Consider the following 21,634-nt stretch of genomic DNA (forward strand, 5'->3'; position numbering starts at 1 on the left):
CTTCCAAGAAGAAAAAGCACTGTAATTATCCTTTGATCCTCATAGTGATTGCTGGCAGAGATTCTAATTCTGTCCAATGATTAGCCAGGCTCTGTGTGAGGCTCTGGGCATCCACACAATGGTTGTGGAAGGGCCAGCAACTGGGAGAAAATGGAGAGATGCAAAAAGCCTGACAACTCAGGACCTTGACTAGAAAATCCTGAAGAACTAAGGGTCTCCTGTACGGATCACTCGCAAACACTTTCAGATCACCCAAGGCAGGAACTTGTCATCGTAACATTGATTATAAGGGAAGATTTTAAATATTAAATGAAGTTATCTAATGGTCCGAGTCCCACAGATGGAAGAGTTCATCTCTAACTGGAGGCCACTTACTTCGGCAGCGTTTCCTATCCTCGGCAAGCCGGAATCCTTCCAGGCACTTGCAGATGTATGACTGATCACTGTTCACGCAAATGTGCTCACAGCCATGGTTGACTGTTTGGCAGACATCTTTCCCTGAGGACAGAAGAGCAAGTCAAAGCAATTTCACCAACATAAATTTTCCCTGGGCTTCACCTTGGAGGATCCACCCATCTCAGCCACCAGACCCCAGGCCCCCTTGAGCTCAGTGATCCATGGGAGGAAAGTAAAATTGAGGATGAAGTTCAGTGGGTCTAATTTAGGTTAACTCTTCAAACTTTCTCACTATCATCCTCACCATCACTCACCAGCACCTACTTCACTATCTCATTAAATGCAATCAATCGTTGGCTTTCTGCAGATGCAGTTTCTGATATCAAAAGGAAACACTGTTGGTCTGATATGATTACTTAGAAGATTAAATCTCAATTTAGATTAGTGGCACTGAAATCTAATTTTGGCTTTGTCCCTGACATATGGCTTAGGAGAATGACTTAACCTCTTGGAGCCTTACCTTTCCTGTCTGTCTGAAAAAATGAGAATCATAATTCCAATTACCTGTCTTTTATTCAAATGTGTCAGCACAAGTTGCTCTTTGCAAAGTGCTTTGAGAAGCTGGAGGAAAAGATGACTGATAGGGATGAAAATCATTTGCTCAGGGTTGCATGCTCGCCTTTGATTAACAGAGATGCATCTTGGCCCCATCTAAGAGGCTTTGCTGTCTGAGACATAAGCATGAGCTCATCATAAGGTGGTCTCTATGAGAGATTGGTGCTACGAACAACAACAATAATATTATTAAAGATAAACAGAGGCTCAGAGAAGTCCAACAACTTGCCCAGCTAATAAATGGGAGGGCTAGAAGCTGCTAGAATCTTGTTTCTTGCCACAGGGCATACATGAGCAACTTCAGTTGTAGCTCTAGCATTGGCTTTCTTCATTTGCCCATTTGTTTGTTTTCTTTTAACTGGCTTTATTTTTTAGAAAAGTTTTAGCTTTACAGAAAAATGGAGAAGATAGCACAGAGTTCCTATAAACCTCAAACCCAGTTAGCAACTTGTGTTAATGTGATACATTTGTTACAATTAATGGACCAATACTGATACATTAAGACCAACTAAAGTCCCTGGTTTATTGACATTTCCTTAGTTTTTAACCTGATGTCATTTTTCTGATTCCATCCAGGACCCCACATTATATTTAATAGTCGTGTGGCAGTGGCTTTTGAGGGTAACTGATTTCAACAGAGATCAGGATGGTGGAATTCATGCAAAGATCAGACACAGTCACGTGAGACAACCCCGGTAAAAACTTACTCCTGCAGGTTTTCCCGTCTTCACGGAGTATATACCCTTCAAAGCACTGACACACAAAGGAGTCTTCACTGCTTACACATGAATGTTCACAGCCATGGTCCCCCAAGGCACAGGAGTCCAATTCTGGGAATCCAATTGGAATTAGAGAAACAGAAGAAGGAAACTGTTCATACATTACTGACTTATTCAATCCTTTTTTTAGTAACTTATTCCATCTTAAAAGACATTTGAGACACCTTCAATTAAAGCAGTGTCTTATCCGACAATGCACATTTCAAAACAGAAAATATGTCTATGAGCAAAAATTCTTCATATATAAAGAGTGCATAAAATAAAATCATTTCCATAGGGAAAATGCACAAAAGGCATGAAAGACAATTTATAAAAGGAGAGATATAACATGGCCTATAAATATTAGAAAATAAGTTCATTTTCACTGGCTATCATATAACTATAATATCATCTTATCTACATATCTACTTATGTAGGCATGTACGTGTCACACTTAGGTGAGCCATTTTTCATCTGTTCATTCAGTCCTCAACTATTTCATGCGTCCCTACTCTGAGTCAGGTACTCTTCTAGGCTCTGGGGACTTAACAATGAATAAGACACAGTTTCTGCTTTTGTGAAGCTTACATTTGGCAGCAGGTGTGGGAGGGAAGAAGGGGGAAGACAAACAATAGACAAACAAATATGTATGTCAGATGGGGAAAGTGCCGTGGAGACAAGCAGGAGAGGGGAGAGAGAATGTGCCTGGGCCAGGGAGGGCTTGTTTCACAGGCTGCAGGCAGATACAGTGCCCCTGAACAGAGCCCTGAAGAGACTAGTGAGTGTGTGTTATTTGGATGGAACAGCACCCTCGGTAAAGAACAGCATTTGCAAACTACAGAGATAGGAGCGTTTGTGGCACATTTCAGGAAAGGCAAAGAGATAGGTGGAACCCAAGCAACCCGAGCCTGGCAGGGGATGAGGCCAGTGAGGCCAGCAAGGGGCAGACCCTATGGGCTTCACGGGCAGCAGTGGGATCTGAATGAGGAAGGGTCCCTGGGGGGTTTTGAGCAGTGTGGTCACATGAACTGGCTTTGTCGTAAAAGGCATACTCGGTGTGGGTGAGGATGGAGCATGGAGAGCTGGGAGAAATCTATTGCAATAAGCCTGGTGGCCCCAACCAGGATGGTGACAAGTGGTGAGACTGTTGGCTATATATTGAAGGTAGAGCCTACAAGCTTTGCTGATGGGTTGATACGAAGAGGCCATCTTCCTATGGATATGAGAGAAGAGTCATGGATGACCAAGGTTTCAGGAACGAGCAGAAAGAAGGGCTTTGCCATCCACAGGGCTGGGGCAGCTTCTGTTTGTGACTCTGTGAAAACCAAGCTGACATTTTAAAAGCCTGATACTGAAGACACGGGGGGAAGTGACGTCCTATGAGAACAATACACAATTCTGAAAGTCAACTCAATCATTTCAGATCAAGGAGAATTTTACAATGGATAGGCACTGAAGTTATGAAATCAAGGCTCTGAAGTAATCACTTGTATAATCAGGCCCAGACCACACACTTATTTCTAAGGCATTTTGCAGTATTTCTTTCTGGAGGGGAGTCCTGAGAACAACCCTGTGGGGTAGTCAAGGCAGTTGTTCTTATTCTCAGTTACCAGCCGGGAGACTAAGGTTTGGGAAGGTTAATGGCTCGTCAAGATCAATTGCTAATAAGTGATAGCACCAGATTCAAAATGTAATCTTCTGATAATAAATCCCACATTTTCCCCAACTACATTACATTACATTGCTATATCATAAAGTAAGCTTTCAAACATGAAGGGAATTTTGTCCATCTTCTTTTGGGCAGACATGCTGCCAAAATCTTTGAACAATGGGAAAATATTATGTCAACTAAAATTATAACTGCAGAAGAGAATTAAAGCAGAGTTGGCCTGTCGTGTTTGCTCTGAAAATGACTTACTTCTCTGGACACAATCTAGACTCATTATTAACGCAGAACATTCCCCAATGGCTTGGGGTAGTTCCTCACGTAGTGTTGAGTGGAAATACAATTGAGTGATCCATAATAGAGACAGCTGGCTGGCTGTGGAGGTGAGCATTTTTTTCCCACCATGAATTTATATTAAGAATACTCCGTTTTCCAACATAATAAAACAGCTATAACTCTTTCCGGCCAGCCTTGTCAAGCCATAACCCAGCATACCCTTTCTTTCCCCCATGCCCTGTCCTATCTTCTTGGCTCCATCTCAGGCTGTCATCGAGAAGAGTGGCTGAGTCTTCCCACACAGTCCTTGAGCCATGGTGGTCTGCATCTGCACCGGGCAGATGGGTGCTGCTTTCCTTTATCAGGAGCCTGCTGAGTCCAAAGCCACTGTTCACGTCACCCTTGGCTACAGACTATCACAGGAGCTCCCAGCCCAGTTTCTGAGTTCTCCTGAGTGTTCACATTAGCAGCTGTTTGAAATTTTATTAGGTGCATGCCTTTTTTTTAAAGATTATTTATTTATTTGACAGAGAGAGAGAGAGTCCAAGCAAAAGCAGGGGGAGGGGCAGAGGGAGAGAGAGAGAAGCAGGCTCCCCACCGAGCAGGGAGCCCGATGTAGAGCTCAATCCCAGGACCCCAGGATCATGACCTGAGCCAAAGGCAGCTGCTTAACCAACTGAGCCACCCAGGTTCCCCAATTGGGTGCATGTTTTAAAGCACGTGGAGAGTTTGATTTTTAACCTTTTCCCTCCTTGTTCCCTCAGAGCATCGAATCAGTTGACTGTAGAGCAGTGGTGAGTTCTCCACCTCACATGAGTATTAGAATCACCGGCAGAGATATTTTCAAAGGCAGAACAGGCAGATGATTCAAAATTCAAACACATTAAAGGGCATATCTCCCCTAAGGAGGGGTATCTGGCAACATCTACCAAAGTTACAAAATGTACCTTTGACCCAGCAACCTCACTTCAGGAATTCTCTCCTACAGGTACCTCGTGTCATAGGAAGGGATATACTTTCAAGTTATTCACGGCAGCACTGTTTGTAATAATGACAAGTGGGAAACAACCCAAGTGTCCAGCAACAAGGGAATTAAGCAGCTGTAAAAATAATGAGAACATTCTCTATGTAAAGATATGAAATCTCCAGTAAGTATCATTGAGTGAAGAAAAAAAAAGGCATAGAACTAACATAACATAATAAAATTAAAAAAAAAAATCCAACCAAAAAAAAAAAAAGAAAAAAAAAGGCATAGACTAGGGGTATATACAGTACATCATTTTTTGTGTAGGTAAAAAAAGGGAGGAAATAAAAATGTATATTTATATTTGCTCTTATTCACATAAAGAAACATGAAGGATAAATAATAAACTAATGAAAATGGTATAGTTATCTGTTGCTGTGTAACAAGTTACCCCCAAACCTAGCAGCTTAAAACAACATTTATTATCTCACACAGTTTCTGGGGGTCTGGAATCCAGGAGTGGCTTAGCTGGGGAGTTCTGACTCAGGATCTCTCATGAGCCTGTAGTCAAGCTGTCAGCTGGGACTGCAGTGATCTTGAGGCTCAACTGGAGCTAAAGGATGTACTTCTGAGCTCACTCACGTCTTTATTGGCCAGCCTCACTCAGTTCCTCACTGGCTATTAGCTGGAGGAAGCTTCAGTTCCTCAGCATGTGGGCTTCTCCACAGGGCAGCTTACAACACGGCTTCCCCGAGAGCAAATGATCCAAGAAATGAGAGAGAGTGCTGAAGATGGCAGCCACAGTGTCTTTTATTACTTAATTTGAGAAGTGACAGGCCATGGTTCTTTCCATATGCTATCGGTCACACAGAGCAACAGTGAAGGAGGGAACTATACAAGTGTGTGACTAGCAGGAGATGGGGATCACTGGTGGCCATCACTGGTGGCTGGCTACTGATAGGAAGGGAGGTAGGGAATGGGATGGGAGGCCATAGGGGGAGCAAAGCTTCTTAATGTATGTCTTTTCATATTGTTTTGATTCTTAAACCATGTAAACCCCTTACTTATTCCTTTTTTTTTCTTTTAGAGAGAGAGAGAGCATGTGCACATGGGGTGAGGGGCGGGGGAGAGGGAGAGAGAGACTCAAGCAGGTTCCACGCGCAGCACAGAGCCCATCTTGGGGCTCAATCTTATGACCCTGAGATCATGACCTGAGCCAAAATCAAGAGTCAGGTGCTTAACTGACTGAGCCACTGTGGCGCCTCAACTCCTTACCTATTCTAAAAATAAGCTAAAATTTAAATAAAAATTCTTATGGGGAACAAAGGATTTACAATGAAAAGTTTGCTTCTCTCTCACCTTTGACACTCTACATCATTACTTTCAAAGCCCGCACCATCATTTAATCAGTGTTTTATTGGACGGGCATTTAGGTGGTGCCTAGTCTTCTACTATTATGAACATTATTGTATGAATATTCTTGTGCATATAGTTTTACATACAATGTGAAGGCATATTTGAAAGATAAATATCCAGAAGCAGAAATGCCTAGTTAAAAGGCACGAACATTTAAAAGCTGATAAATATTTCCAAGTTGTCCTCTAACGAGCTTACATCAGTGTAAGATAGTCTCGGCTTCAGGGGATCTAGGGTACCGCCGGGGCATCTGGTTGTTTTAAAAGCCCCACAGGTGATTCTAATAAACTACCAACGGTGAGATGCTCTGCGCCTCCACCATCAAGAACCAGACACCACTGTCTTTCTCTTGGGCTGTTGCATCGTCTACTAACTGGTTTCCACACACTCTCTTTTACCCCCTCCAATCCATTCCCTCCCCTCGTCCTAAGTCCTCTTTCCAAAATGCATATCTTCTCACATCCCTTCCTCCCTCTGCCTGAGATTCTCAGAGTCTTCAGAAAAGACAGAATCCCTGCAGCCTCATCTGGCCCACCCTCCCCCCAGCTCTGAGCACTGTATTTCAGTGCGTACCTCAATATCAAGCCAGGGGCCCTCCCACCACCGTGGTCTACACAGCCATTCCTCTGCTTGTCCTTCTTCACCCTCCCCCCCATCTCCTGAGGTCTTCCTGCACCTCCCCACGTGGGGCCTCAAAGCAGCTGGAATCCACCCCTCTGATAATATCACTGCTGTCACCGAAAAGGGAGTCATGTGTTGGTTTGGGTCTTCACCTGCATCCTCACTGGGCTGCGCTCACATGGGCTTTGATCAAGAGACCACACACTCACTGGACCTGCCCTTCCCTCCTGCATCTCGCATTGCCCAGTGTAATGCCTGATACACAACAAGCTCCCCACCGAGCGGGGAGCCCAACATAGAACTCAATCCCAGGACCCCCAGATCTGGTGAGTAAAAGGAAACATTTCCTCAGTTTTCTACTTTGAAAATTAAGGGTAACCGGACCCTCTACCTAGGGGTTTTGTGCAGATGTTTTATTTTTTTAATTTTTTTAAAAGATTTTATTTATTCATTTGAGAGAGAGAGAGAGAATGAGCAGGAGAGAGGCAGAGGGAGAGGGAGAAGCAGACTCCCTGCTGAGCAGGGAGCCTGGTGTGGGGCTCAATCCCAGGACCCAGAGATCACGACCTGAGCTGAAGGCAGACGCTTAACCATCTGAGTCACCCAGGCACCCTTTATTTTTCTTATTTTATTAAAGATTTTATTTGGGCAGGGGCACCTGGGTGGCTCAGTCAGTTAAGCATCTGACTTGACCTCAGCTTAGGTCTTGATCTCAGGGTCATGTGTTCAAGCCCTGCATTGGGCTCTATGCTGGATGTGGAGGCTACTTAAAAAAAAAAAAAAAAAAAGATTTTATTTTTGAGTAATCTCTGTACCCAACGTGGGACTTCAACTCATGATCCCAAAATCAAGAGTCACATGCTCTACTGACTGAGTCTGCCTGGTGCCCCTAAGATTTTATTTTATCATTTCATTAAAAATTTTATTTTTAAGTAATCTCTACACCCAATGTGGGGCTTGAACTCATGACCCCAACATCAAGAGTTGCATGTGCAGGGGCGCCTGGGTGGCTCAGTTGGTTGAACATCTGACTTCAGCTCAGGTCATGATCTCAGGGTCCCGGGATGGAGCCCCATGTCGGACTCCACACTCAGCAGGGAGTCTGCTTGTCCCTCTGCCCCCGACCCAGCTTGTGCTCTCTTTCTCTCCCTCTCAAATAAATAAATAAATAAAATCTTTAAAAAAGAGTTGCATGTGCAGATGTTTTAAGTGAGAACCCTGTGGAGGGTGGATGCTGGGTGGTCCTCACTCTCTCCCCCACACCAGCCTTGCAGAGTGAACACTTCATATTTGCTCAGCAAAATGTCCAGTTCCTGCCTATCCGGGATGTTCTGGGTCACTCATAAGTTAAGGAACCATATGTGGTAAATTAGAAAATGCCCAAGGTGTACTGTCGTCAATTTCCTGACCACAGGTTCTAGCTGCTTCCTATTCAACCAAGTCTGGAAACCAACTTGGAGTCAGCTTCCGCCCAGAGCCAGATACTTCCCTGCAGGAAAGTACTTCAGTGTTTCCCTAACAGGCAGCGGGAGCCACCATCCCTGACTCACGATCATGGGGCGCCTTCAGCCCAGGGAGGATGGTGGGTACCCCAGCAAGGAGTTCATCCATTCAGCAAGTGTTTCTGGAGCGCTTGCTCTGTGCCAGGCACCAGCCTCGTCTTTGGGCTGGAAGGGGCCCAGTAGATTGACTGATCCAACCCTTTATTTTAGAGCTGAGGAAACAGATGGCCAGAGAGGGGAAGTGACCTTCCCAAGGTCTCTGAGTCGGCAGAGGTGAACTGCGTCAGCTGTGCTGGGGGCCGAGCTGGGATTAGACCACAAATCTACCACCTTCATGTTTCCTGATCCAGCGGCACCTGTGGTGGCCATCCTAGCTCGGCAGAGTCTACTCAGGCTAGGAGATTCTCAGAAGACAAAAGAAAATCGTTTCCTCAAGGGAGGCTGGGCCTCCAAACAGTTTCATGTAACTCAAGGCTGTAGGTGAACTGTCCCGCCTGCCCCTCCAGGTCCCGTTCTCACCTGCTGCCCTCTGGCAATCAAATCTCAACACCCAGCGCACTCACTCTCTGGGCTTCTGCATGCTGTTTCCTGTGCCTGGGAAGTTCTGCCTCCTCTGTCTTAGGCTGTTCTGGCTGCTATAACAGAATACCATAGACGGGTGACTTGTAAACAGCAGAAATTTATAGCTCGCAGCTCTGGAGGCTGCAAGGTTGGGTGAGGACCCTCTTCCAGGCTGGAGACTTCTCCCTGTCTCCTCACATGGTGGAAGGGACTGGTGGGGGGAGTTCTGTGGGATCTCCTTTATTAGGCCACTAATCCCATTCATGAGAGCCCCACGCTCATGACCTAATTACCCCAAGGCCCCACCTTCTAATATCATCAGCTTTGGGGATTAGGATGTCAACATACGAATTTGGGAGGACACCAACGTTCAGTCCATCATACCCTCCATCTCTGGCTAGCTCACTCCTTCAATCTCCAGATGTCAGATCAACCACCTCTTTCTCAGGAAACTTTCTCTGGACTAGCTGAGGGTCCCTCTGCCCCATGCTCCTGCCACACCTCTTCTTCCCACATCACATGAAAGATTTTTAATTTCTTTCTTCCCTGAGAAACTTGAAACCCTGTCAGGGCAGAAACGGAACTGGCATCAACCCCAGGCAGGGAGGCCCAGTGCCCAGCACGACGTGCCCAGAACGCTGCAGGTACAGGGTCAATACCTGTGGAGAATGAGAGCAAACGGACCAAGAGCTTAAGGAAGTGCTCAGACTCAAATGCAGAGACGAGAGTGAGGACCAACTACTGGCAACCAGCACTTAAATGAAACGGATGAAAGGAGGTATGAAAATCTCAGGATGCACGAAGAACACATTTTCCCTCCAGGAGAAGAATCCTTTCTTTCCTCCTTAAGGGAGGCAGGTCCACAGCTTTCATTCAACCCCTGTCCTGAATGGGATCTACAATCTGTGATCAGTATGATTACAGGTTTGAGGACAGAGCAGGGGTGTGTGGGACCCACGTGTGGCCGCCCCACGTGCTGACGAACTGCTGCGCTCCCATCTGGAGCCCACACCCCGTGAGTCATGGGGGTCTGCGGCACAGCTATCCCAGGCTCATGCGTTCCACGGACTCGCACCTCTGGGTGATGACAGATGGCAATCCTGAGTCTGCGGCTCCACATAGGAGGTTGTTAAAACCGACCCAGCAGGAGGTGGCCTGCCAAGAGGGTAACGAGGGCCCAGAGATGGAATTACACCATTTTCGGGCATTTCCTATAATAAAACTAGCAGCAGCCAATCATTTGCTAACTCTGTAATGGCTTTTGCTCAGACGACCCAAAAAAACAGGTGAACGGAGACGTTCATTTAGAGGGCACCTCACTCTCTGGGCACGAGGTCCTGAATCAGGGGACCCGGGTTCTAGTCCTGACCTTTCCACTGACCCTCGGGGCCAGCTTGAGGTGCCAGTTTCCTTCCTGTGCTTGTTTCCCACAAAAGAAATGGAAGACCTCGAAGCTTCCTTCTGTTTCTGTAATGTGAGTAGGTGAGGGTGAAGGTGGTCTTCTCCCCTCACTCCCTGCTATGGACTGAATTGTGTCCCCCTCCCCCTACCAAATACATATGTTGAAGCCCGAATGTCCAGTGTGGTGGTATTTGGAGGCGGGGTCATTGGGAGGTAATTAGGTTTAGATGAGGTGGGGAGCCCATGATGGGATTAGGGTCCTTAGAGCTTGTTCTCGTCCCCCCAGCCCCCACCACCATGTGAAGACACAGTAAGAAGGCAGCCATCTGCAAACCACGAAGAGGGTTCTCATCAGAACATGACCCTGCCGGCACCTTGATTTTGGACTTCCAGCCTCCTGAACTGTAAGAAAATAAATTGCTGTTGTTTAAGCCCACCCAACCCCTGGTGTTTTGTTATGGCAGCCTGAGCAGATTACAACACTCCATTTGCCTTGCTCAGGGCTGTTTCTGCCTTTCAAAGTCAAGCTGGAGGGCATCATGCCCCAACAGGCCTCCACCGCCTGTGGTGGCTGGACTAGGATTCCCAGTGCTCTGTGGCTTGTGGCCCAGATTCCCGTCAGATCCTGCCCTTGCCAGAGACTGACAGCTGCCTTGGGGGATCATGAGTCTGGCCTCTCCCAGGGTGGCCCATCTCTAGGGCTGCCCCAACTGAAGCAGGCCCAGCCCTGGGAAGTAGGTCTCCAGGCAGCAAGGCAAAGTGCTACCTCAGCCTTCTCCTCAATGCAGGGCAGTCTAACGGTGGGAGGAAAGACCACAAAAGAGTACCTTAGGGTTTAGGGCAGTTTACAAGTTCCCAAAGCACTTCAACTTTTGTCTCTCCCTGTGCCACTTGGCAACCCTGACAGAGAGGCAGCAATCGTCCCAAGTTGGCAGTTGAGCAATCAGATCCAGAAAGGGTCAATTCTCTTGCCCAGGGTGGAAGCCACAAGATTTAAACCCAGTCTTTGGGCTCTTAGGTCAGTATTCTTTCGGCTCTGCCACATTATTTCTCAGATCTGTGCAAAGGGTACCACGGAGTGAGAGGGCAGAAGAGGAGGTCCCAGTTGGCTGGCAGCAGGAAGTTCTCCACGGGGAATATCATCCACAGGCAGGGTTTCTGTCTGCAAGGCTGGGAAGGGAAGGCTGTGCTAAGTGGAGAAAGGACAGGGTGGAGGTACAGTGGCCGCTCAGAGAATAATGGGACTTACCCACTTGAGGAACTGGAGGGATCGTGGAAGACCTGGGGTGGGGCTCAAGAGGTGGAGGAAGGGGTTCTCTGACACTGCCAAATTGAGAAACGCAACTGGAACTTTATTTTGGGAGACAGTGGAGAGCCACTGAAGGTTGCTGGGTAGGGAGTGGAGTCTGTGCCAGGTGTCACAGGAGAAAAAGACAGGTGGTCTCTGACCATTCACTCACTCACTCAATGAACCTTGTTGAGCATCTCCTGTGGGCCAGGCCTAGGGACTCTGACTCCAAACAAGACCCAGTCTCAAGCCCCAGGAGCTGGCAGGCCAGTGGGCAGTGTGCTCTGTGCACATCCAGCCTGAGGAATCTTCCTGATGTTGGGACGCCCTTGCAAAAGGTCTACCTCAGGGAAATCACCAGGAGCTAGCGAGGGGAGGAGGTCTCTCAGCTGCAGCTTGTAGAAGAGACTACTCCATTTCCCTCCCCACCTTAGCCTCCAGTCTGTGCATCAACCCCCCAACGCAAGAAGGCTCCTAGGGAGAACCTACAATCACAGTTTGGGGGCCAAGGACATGAAGAAGAGATGATGGGCTTCATCCAAGAGGCCAGAGAGCCCAAGGTGCCTGCAGGCATATGGGGGTAACAATGCCCACTTACTTCTAGGGCCCTGGGAACATGGGTCTGCTCTCCATGCTTCAGAGAACTTTCTGGAAAGTGAGTGAAGTGTTCTTCAGGCCATCTGCTATCAAGGCTCTAAGAGGAGGCTGCCTTTCTGAAGGGTGAAGGACACCCTTACACACTGAGCCAGGCCTGGCTGGCCCCCAGCAGGCTCCCCCCTTCCCAGCCCAGCAGGCTTTCCCCAAAATTTGGAGTCATGTGGTCAGGCTCTTTGTCATCTGGCATAGAGCTGAGAAACATAGCCCCCAGTTAACGATGGCCATGCTGAAAACAAAGCCCATTATTACAGGACAGGGCAGCCAGGCTGAATCATCCCAGGGCAGACAGACAGCCTTTAATTAGAACAGTTCAATGCCTATGTATTGCCTGGTGAGTAAAATTCATTTCTTAGGTACCACCATTCCCAGAGGATAATTCTGACCTATCTGATCATCTCAGAAGCCTTCACAGAGTCACAACCCTATATAAATATATACACATCAAAATTCACCTCTGATTGCACTGCACTTCAAATGGGAAAATGTGCAACATTTAAAAGTGTCAGTGGCGTCACTCGTGTGGACCGGGGGGAGGAGGGACAGGGGCGTGCAGCTGTAAGGGACAGTGTGTGTTGGGAAGGGCCGTGAGAATTTCTTAGAAGTCCGCCAGCCAGCTAATAGTCAGCTCTTCATGATGATCACAGTAAGGGGGGCGGGGGGACAAAGGAAGGGCATGAATGATCTAAGATGATGGAAAATTAAAGCAAACCAATAAAAAAACCAAGCATCTGGCTCTGGCATGCAGTCACATGTAGATGCAATTCCACACGTCCACCCTCTTTCTGCGTCCCCAGTGCCCGGTGTTGGCGGCAGGAGCCATCCGGGACGCAGCTAGCAGGCTGCCAGCCATACAGGGATAACCCATTCGCCGAGACTCCAGAATCTATCGCAAGCTAGGGAAACATTTTTTTCATGGTCTGCAGAGAGGGGCGCACCTTAGCTCGCCCGCCCCTGCGAATGGACAATATTAAAAGGTGGATAACGTAGGTTGTGGCCACCATTGTATCAGTAGTCAGGGAAGCTAGCCCTATAACCAGAAAGACCAGCAGGGTGGGAAAGAAAGACTACGGTCCTTTCCCTCCATTTCTGACGCCTTCTGTCAAAATGACTATTTTTTCAGTCTTTACCTTAGTCCACTGGGATTGCAGGGCAGATAACACAATGTTCTCGAGTGAGGAGAGAGGGAGATCTGAGGGCCATTTTTTTTTTTTTTAATTAATGGGACAGGAGTTGGGGTCAGCTGCATGGATATATGTACCCAGGAAACATCACTGCCAAGCTCTCCATCTGCCGATAGATTATGAGGTTGGGGGAGGGAAGTTTTCTCAGGAGCCTCCCCTTCTCCCAGGACTGACTTTGGAGTCCCATAGACCAGAACTTGAACCCACCCCTTTAACAGGGCTGACCTTGGGCTCCTTACTTAATCTGAGCGGCAGTTTCACCACAAGCTGGAGATTCCACAGTATTGCCGGAGCCTGAGGTTGCATGTGCTTAGCACAGTGCCCGGCATGAAGTCAGCACTCAACAAGGGGTCTGCATGATGATTACTGTGCATCTCAGGCTGGCTACCACTTTCTGCCGGCTCAGGGGTAGAGAAGAGAAAGGCAAGAAATAGGGCTCTGTCCAGCTTCAACATGACCCCGAGGCACACTGTAGAAGTAGGAAAAAGCTGTCTTGGGGAGTAAGGGAAGGAAGCTCCGGGGCAGGGGGAGAAGCACCAGGGCTCAAAGCACTGAACGAGGCCTTAATGCCCATTCACACAGGCCTAGCGAAACCCACAGACGGCCCGTGCCAAGTCCCGCTTGTCACTGGACCCAGAACACTTACTGGCACAAGTCTTCCCGTCACTGCGGAGCACGTGTCCCTCAGGACACTGACAAGCAAAGGATCTGTCCGTGTTGACGCAGGAGTACTCACAACCATGGTTGCTCAGCAAGCAATAATCCACCCCTGCAAAGCCAGACAGCCAGGTGAGGTCGGCAGTAAGCCTTTGGGCTACCGATGATGGCAATCAAGTGACCACAGTCTTGTCTAGCTCCCCTCCCTCACCCCACAAAGTCATGAAGTCTGCTACCCCACCCCTCAAAGGCATGCAGTCCCCAGAGGACACCCCCCACCATCTCCTGGAGCACAGAAAAGAGCACAGGAACGACAGGACCATGAACTGCCCTCCTCTGCAGCAGCCATATTTTCACTCCTGTTGCAAAGCTTTTCCGTAGAAGAGAAGCATAGAGGGGGACTTACTGGAGCAGGTCTTGAGGTCCTCATTGATAAGGAAGCCTTCCGAGCACTGGCAGACATAGGAATCCTCAGTGTTCAGACACAGCTGCTCACAGCCGTGGTCCTGCTCCGCACAGTGATCCACTCCTGCGTTTGTCACCCAGGAAAACACAAAATAACCTGACAGCGCTCATCAGCAACGGGGCATTAAGAAAACCCGTCCTCCTGTGTGTGTGTGTGCCGGGGGGGGGGGGTGCCCACAGGAGCCATTTACTTCACTGGCATCACAAAGAGCCCTGCTGGAAGGTTTCATTCTACCCAGGGCAACTGGCCTCTGGAAATTCGGCCTTGTTTGTTTCTTCTTCTTCCCATTTCTGTGTTTTGAGGAGTAAAGCAAAGCGTCTACACCTCCTGTGTTGGTGTTACGACAGCAGCTCCTTGTGCCGGGGCCTTGGCACCCTCATCTGCAGTCCTCAGGGCTACGGGCAGGTGTGAGCCCCATCTCAGAGGGGAAGGCGAGGCTCAGGGAGGCCCAGCTGCTTGCCCAAAGCTTAAGAACGAGGGTGGTGGCATCACACCAGCTGGGCTCAAATCCCACCTGCACCACTTCCTAGCCAGGCGATGCTGGGCAGTCACTTGGCCTCTGGGCCATGGCTTCCCAACCTGAGAAACGGGGATGATGATGGTTGCTTTCTTAGAGGAGTGTGGTGAGAAGGGGAGGAGTTGATACATGTAAGGCCCTCAGACTGTAGCTGGCACATGGTAATTGCTGAGGGGATGCTTATTAAGTACCGCTGGGAAAGAACTAACTGTATAGTTTCATTTTTCTCTGAAAATGACACAGAGAAAGCGTTTTCACCCCCCTTCCCAGGACACCCAGATTCAGAAAACAAACCAGAGCCACAGCGTGCATGTGTGGCCGGTCCTGGCACCCGAGAGCTGCACAGCTGGCCCCTCTGGGCACGAGCACCGAAGGGCAGTGAACACACAGTTGTGGCGAGCGGCGCCCACAGACGGCCCTGCAGGCTGCCTCCCAGATTTCCCTGATGGAGAAAACGCACACCCAGGGCCTGGAGACACACTGAAGGTCTTGTGCCGGGCCATCAAGCAGGCCTCTTTGACTCCTCCGAAGGGCCTGGGGCTGGTGCCTTCTGGAACATTCCACTGTTGGAGGCACCTACTGCGGACTCTTGCAGGATCTCAGGAGCCAGAAGCCCAGATCCACATCTTGGTTCCACCATGAACCAGTCATGGAACACCAGGAAAGTTACTTAATCCTTTTGTGCCACAGGCTCCCTGTCTTTAAATAGATACGACTGTAGATGATGCGACTACTCAGATGATACTCAGATACGATGGTAGATGCTTCCTAAGGCTACCGTGAGGATAAAGTGTGTGAGTGCCTGGAAAGGGCTCACCACAGCCTCACAGAGTGTGCACCTCATAAGGGCTTGCTGTCATTAGGGCCTGGGGCTCCCTGAGTACTTGAGGGAACCAGGATACCATGGCCTTCTTTGGGAACTCCTAGGAAGAAATGGCTTGGTTTATACTTTCTTGAAGCTAAGTGGTCTTTCTTATTTGAACCCAGAAAGACAGTATGGCCCACTCTCTTCTGGCCCCACTCTGAGCCCTTCCAGGCTCCCCCAAGGCACGCTGGGAGGGAGGAACAGGCCACGGCCCCTGGAGCTCCAGGTGGGCTCAGCCAGGTCATGCCCAGCCTGTCCTGGGATACTTGCCAGGGCTGTCAGCTGGCAGACCCCACACTCCTAGAAGAAGGCAGAATGTACCCAGATTCATCTTTACCAGGGCATCTCCTGCTCCCCACCAGCATCTCATCAGGACTCAGAGACTTCCAGAAGCAAGTGTATAGCAGCACTAACTTTCTGGTTCAAAAGTCCTTTGACCTCCGAGATCAGTCCTTAGAAAGCTTACTGGAGGCACTTTGTTCCCTCCACAGACTGGAGGGGCACAAGTTTTCCTGAGGATTGCTCTGTACCTAGTGCTTCATCTGTGAAACTTCCCCTTCTGGCAGTTTGTGGTCCAAATGCTCAACAGCTGCACTGTTCTCATTCACAATCTATCTCTGTCCCCAAAGCTGGAGCAGATGTGGGGCCTGCTGGGTGGAAAGCCGCACAAAGGGCCCCTTCTGTGCTGGGCCATGTCACGGAGCCCCTCTCCCAGCAGAGCAGGGTCACAGGCATGCACCACAGTGCTCATGTGCCCCACCCCCCACACACACCCCTGCTGACCTGGACCAGTGGAGACCGTGTCTCATAAAACATGACGGAACCGTCCAGCTGGCAAAGCCTGCAAGTTTCCATGCATTTACATCACCAAATGGAGATTTGTTGGGCCTCTTACACAAGAAAATTAAGAAAGGCTTCATAAAAAGTCCCATATTTCCCAGCTCCGCCCTCAGACCAGCTCTGTGGTAGCCCACATACTTTCAGAGGTCTGTCCCTTTTGGCCTCTCGTCCCAGCCTGCAGCTGCACTGGTCGCTCTCCCAGCCTCCGTGGTCGTAATGAATGATTATCTTTCATTGTGTTTGCCTTGTGCCAGGCCCAGGCTAAGAGACTGAATTCCTGCTAATTCCCCTTAAAAACTCGAGCACATCAATACTGCTCTTATTGCCACTTTTCTAAACAGATGGGAAAATCAAGGCTTGGCAAAGTTAAATACCTTGCCAGGGACCACATGTCTAGTAGGTGATCATGCTTGGATTTTAGATTCTGGCAGGTCTGACTTAATCAGCGCTCTCAACAGTGAAGAATCATATTAGCTAATATTTATTGAGTGCTTATTAATATTTAGCAGCACTATTCTTTTTTAATTTAAATTCCATTCATTAACATATAGTGTATTATTGGTTTCAGAGGTAGAGGTCAGTGACTCATCAGTCTTCTATGATGCCCAGTGCTCATTATATCACGTGCCCTCCTTAATGTCCATCACCCAGTTACCCCATCCCCCTGCCCACCTCCCCTCCAGCAACCCTCAGTTTGTTTCCTATGATTAAGAGTTTCTTATGGTTTGTCTCCCTCTCTGATTTCATCTTGTTTTATTTTTCCCTCTCTTCCCCTATGAGCTTCTGTTTTCTTGCTTAAACTCCACATATGAGTGAGATCATATGATAATTGTCTTTCTCTGATTGACTTATTTCGCTTAGCATAAAACCCTCTAGTTCCATCCATGTTGTTGCAAATGGCAAGATGTCATTTTTTTGATGGCTGAGTAGTATTTCATTATATATATATATATACACACACACCACTTCTTCCTTATCCATTCATCTGTCGATGGACATCTGGGTTCTTCCCAATAGTTTGGCTATTGTGGACATTTAGCAGCACTTTTCTAAGAGCTTTATACGTATTGGTTCTTTTAATCCTCACAACCCAATCTGTGAGGTGGGTAGCACGAATAGTCCCATTTTATGGGTGATGAAACTGACGCAAGGAAGAGTAAGCCTGTCGGACCATTGGGCTCTCAGGAGACCCAGCAGCTTCAGAAGCGAGCCCCGGGGCCTATGTGTGAACCGTGCCCTCCCATCTGAACCCCCTTGCCCCGGCACACTCACGGCTGCAAGTCTTGCCATTAGGGTCTAGGGTGTAGCCCCGGCGACAGCGACAGTAGTAACCTTCCTCCGTGTTGATGCATTCATGCTCACAGCCCGGTTTGTTCAGCGCACAGTAGTTGATCCCTGAGGGGAGAAAGGGCGGACCCTCCTGCAGGCTCTGGGCTTGTCCCAGGGCTGTGAGGTCAGCCCCTCATGGCAAATACTCAGTAAAGAAGGTGCTCTATAGGACACAGAAGACGGCTCCTGCTCTCTGGGAGCTGGTTTGAAGGAGAACCTGGGATCAGAAGTCTGGATTCTTCCAGCTTGGGTCTTTTCCCCTTTTGATGGCCAAAAGCTGGTGAAATGGGTTGAGGACCACAATTCCCAGCCTGTCCCTTCTCAAGAAAGATGGAAACACCTGGAAAATCCAGTTAGTCTTTTCTTCCCCAGTTAACCTGATCACTAGGGCTCAGAGCACGTAGGGAACCACTGTCTGCAGTGATATCTGACAATGACATCGGACAGCACAAGGCAGAGCCAACAAAAGCTGATCGTGCAAAAATATCCAGCTAGCTAGGGGAGGCAGGACCTGGCAGTTACATTAAGAAGGGTCCAAATGCTTAATCTCGCTCTGCATGAGATCATGGCAGCCTCCATATCAAGAAAGTGGAGAAGACACATCTGATGCTTTGTGGCAGGGGGCTGTGACAGTTGTGTCCTATGTAGACATTTGCTCCCATCCAGGCTGGGTTTCTGCCAGCAGGTGGGAGCAGCATGTTTACCAGGAGCCAATTAGCATTTCATTTCCCGGTAGAAAATGTTCAAGTCACAAGACCCCATGAAGAACAGGTTATAGGGGAGATGGAGAACTGGGAAAGGAAATCAAATGACCTCGTGGAGGGTCTTCATGAGACTGGTGTTGGAGGAACTGTCCCCTTAGTGGCTGAGCTGGATCTGTCTAACGGCATTGTTCTTTCTCCTGGGGATGTGGGCAGACACTGCTGGTTACCATGCCAACAGCCATTGCCCTGTCTTATCGGGACTAGAACCCTGACCCCCAAGGCATGAATCATGGCTGATCTAAGCCAGCCTGGCAACCATCCCTTCGAGGGGCTATAATGCGCCCTCCCAGGTGACTGGGGGGTGGAACTTTCCACGTGCTCAGAGTTTGAGGAGACGGAGCACGCAGAGAGCACTCTCACCACACACAGGGAATGGCTGAAGAGGAGAGACACCACCACAAGCGTCACTGACCCCTTGGCATTCTCTGTGACTCATCCCTTCTGTGTGAGGGGAGGCAGGATATTGTTAGCTGCGTGTGGTTTCAGTTCATCAGCCTGGAACTCATCAACAACCTTACCTGTGAGGAACAAACTGAATGCCAGAAAACAAGCAAGGAGCTTCAAGGAAGAAAAAGGGGCCTGTCAATAAAACACTGGCCACATACAAACAGACAAAAAAAAACAAGCAAAGAGACAGCGTACAAAGGGCCCTACAGTCTGGGGCCACATAGCGGAGGGTCTGCGGGAATCGCTTCCTTACAGGCCCAGAGAAAGGTGAAATGGTGTTCAGTAAATGCTGCTTTAAAAAGCCAGCATTCAGCCACTATGGAAAACAGTATGGAGTTTCCTCAAAAAATTAAATAGAGAATTACCATAGGACCCAGCAATTCCACTTCTGCATATTTACCCAAAAGAATCAAAAGCAGGGACTTGAATTCAGCCTTAAAAAGGAAGGAAATTCTGACATATGCTACATCGTGGATGATGCCTGAAGGCATCATGTGAAGTGAAATAAGTCAGACACAAAAGGACAAATATTATATGATTCCACTTATATGAGGTAACTCGAACAGGCAAACTCAGAGACACGGAAAATCAAATGGTGGTTGCCAGGAGCTGGGAGGCGGAGATGGGAATGGGGAGTCATTGTTTAATGGGTATAGTCTGGGGAGATGACAAAGTTCTGGAGTTTAAGGGTGGTGATGGTTGCACAATAATGTGAATGTTCTTAATGCCACTGAAGTATACACTTAAAAATGGTTAGAATGATCATTTTTATGTTAGGTATATTTTACCACAGTTTTTTTTTTTTTCTAAAGATTTTTATGTATTTATTTGACAGAGAGAGAGACAGTGAGAGAGGCAACACAAGCAGGGAGAGTGGGAGCGGGACAAGCAGGCTTCCTGAGGAGCAGGGAGCCCAATGTGGGTCTCAATCCCAGGACCCTGGGATCATGAGCCGAAGGCAGACGCTTAACGACTGAGCCACCCAGGTGCCCCACCACAATTTTTTTAAAAGCCAGCAATCTCTCTCTCTCTCTTTTTAAAGGATTTACTTATTTGGGAGAGAGAGACAGAGACAGAGAGAGAGCATGCCAGCTGCACAAGTGGAGGGGAGGGGGTGAGGGAGAGGGAGAGAATCTCAAGCCGACTCCCTGCTGAGCCATGAGCTCACGACCCCTGAGATCATGACCTGAGCCAAAATCAAGAGTCAGACGCTCAACCGACTGAGCCACCCAGGTGCCCTGCCAGCATTATCTTTAAGAAAGATTTACATAGGAAATAATTAAACTGAAAATCATTTTGATTCTTAAAGATGTGATCACTCAGCTATCTGGCAAACAGCAATGCAACACAGACTCTTCTCCAAATGGTTCCTGATCGCAAAGGTTAACTGTAGATCTTGGTCTTCTTTACATGCTTGAGTTACGTTTCTTCACATGTGTATTACTTCATCAGTATTTATTGAGTACCTACCATGTGCCCCATATGTGTTTCGGTCCCCTCGCTAACTGTAAGTGCTACACGTGGGCCAGGCTTGCGGGTAGCTTTACCTGGTGAAGCCCAGAGGGTCCTGTGAGCTCCACATGAGGTCAGCTGGAGGGACTGTCAAACAATAAATTTTAAACAGAACTTATAAGTGCCAACTCACAAGAAAGCTGGAGACTTCACTGAGAAGGTGCGACATAAAAACATGAAAGAGTAGTGACCCCAGATAGTGAATTATAACGCCCATGGAGTGGCACAGATAGCGCATTTCAGAGAAATTGGACAGGCTACCAAATGTTAAAGCAGGATGTCATGTTCCTTTGGTTTAGCAAATCCAGGTCCAGAGAAGGAGAGTAGCCTGTTCAAGGTCATAGGGCCAGTATGAGTGACACTGCTAAGACCAGCCCTCACATCTCCCAGCTCAGTCCAACCTTGTGGATGCCATCCCAGCTCTTCAAGTATGATGTCTCCAGTGACAGGCAGCATTAGCCACGGGGCCAGCATGAGCAATCCTGGAGCCCAGCACACGGGTCACACCCACATGGGATTCCGCCCTCCGGCCCCACCTCAACAGCCAGGCCAGTCCCGGTTTCTGTGCCTTACACCACCGCCTTAATAATTTATGCTTTAAAATGATGACAGTACTTTCCAGAAAAAGAAATTGTGCCCAGATGAGGAGGAAGAAGAAATCCAACCATGAGACTTTTCTTTAGTAGAATTCTGCCTTGAACTTTGTTTTCCACCTTAATTGGATGACATCAAATTCCTTTGAAAAATAGATTTCTTATTAGATTTGAAATTTGCCCACATCCATCCACCATCTATTAAATGTAAATGGCTGTACCCTGAGCTTGAGGTCTGTAATGCTCTTGAGACCTTCAAACTCCTAATAACAAACTCCAGACTTAAATCTAATTTTTTGTTTCCCTCTTCCACGTAATGCTCCAGAGAGACAGGGAGCGCTC

General features: G+C 48.2%; 1 protein-coding gene across 5 annotated transcripts in view; it reads right to left on the minus strand.

The window, feature by feature from the left end:
- The window catches only part of MATN2 (matrilin 2), a 127,216-nt gene that overhangs the window by 13,371 nt on the left and 92,211 nt on the right, over positions 1-21,634 (minus strand). For 4 of the 5 annotated variants that reach the window (XM_045896184.3, XM_045896183.3, XM_045896185.3 and 1 more), the window contains 5 exons: positions 17,920-18,042; positions 14,366-14,488; positions 13,949-14,071; positions 1,719-1,841; positions 376-498 (listed from right to left, as the gene is read on the minus strand). In XM_045896184.3, coding sequence (XP_045752140.1) covers positions 376-498; positions 1,719-1,841; positions 13,949-14,071; positions 14,366-14,488; positions 17,920-18,042 — 615 coding nt within the window. The remainder of the gene's footprint in view (positions 1-375; positions 499-1,718; positions 1,842-13,948; positions 14,072-14,365; positions 14,489-17,919; positions 18,043-21,634) is intronic. The other variant, XM_064588084.1, reaches the window with a different exon arrangement.

This window comes from Mirounga angustirostris, unplaced genomic scaffold, assembly GCF_029215605.1.
Source record: "Mirounga angustirostris isolate CCGP_5_RB_7025 unplaced genomic scaffold, mMirAng1.0.hap1 SCAF_4, whole genome shotgun sequence".
NCBI classification, from domain to species: Eukaryota; Metazoa; Chordata; class Mammalia; order Carnivora; family Phocidae; genus Mirounga; species Mirounga angustirostris.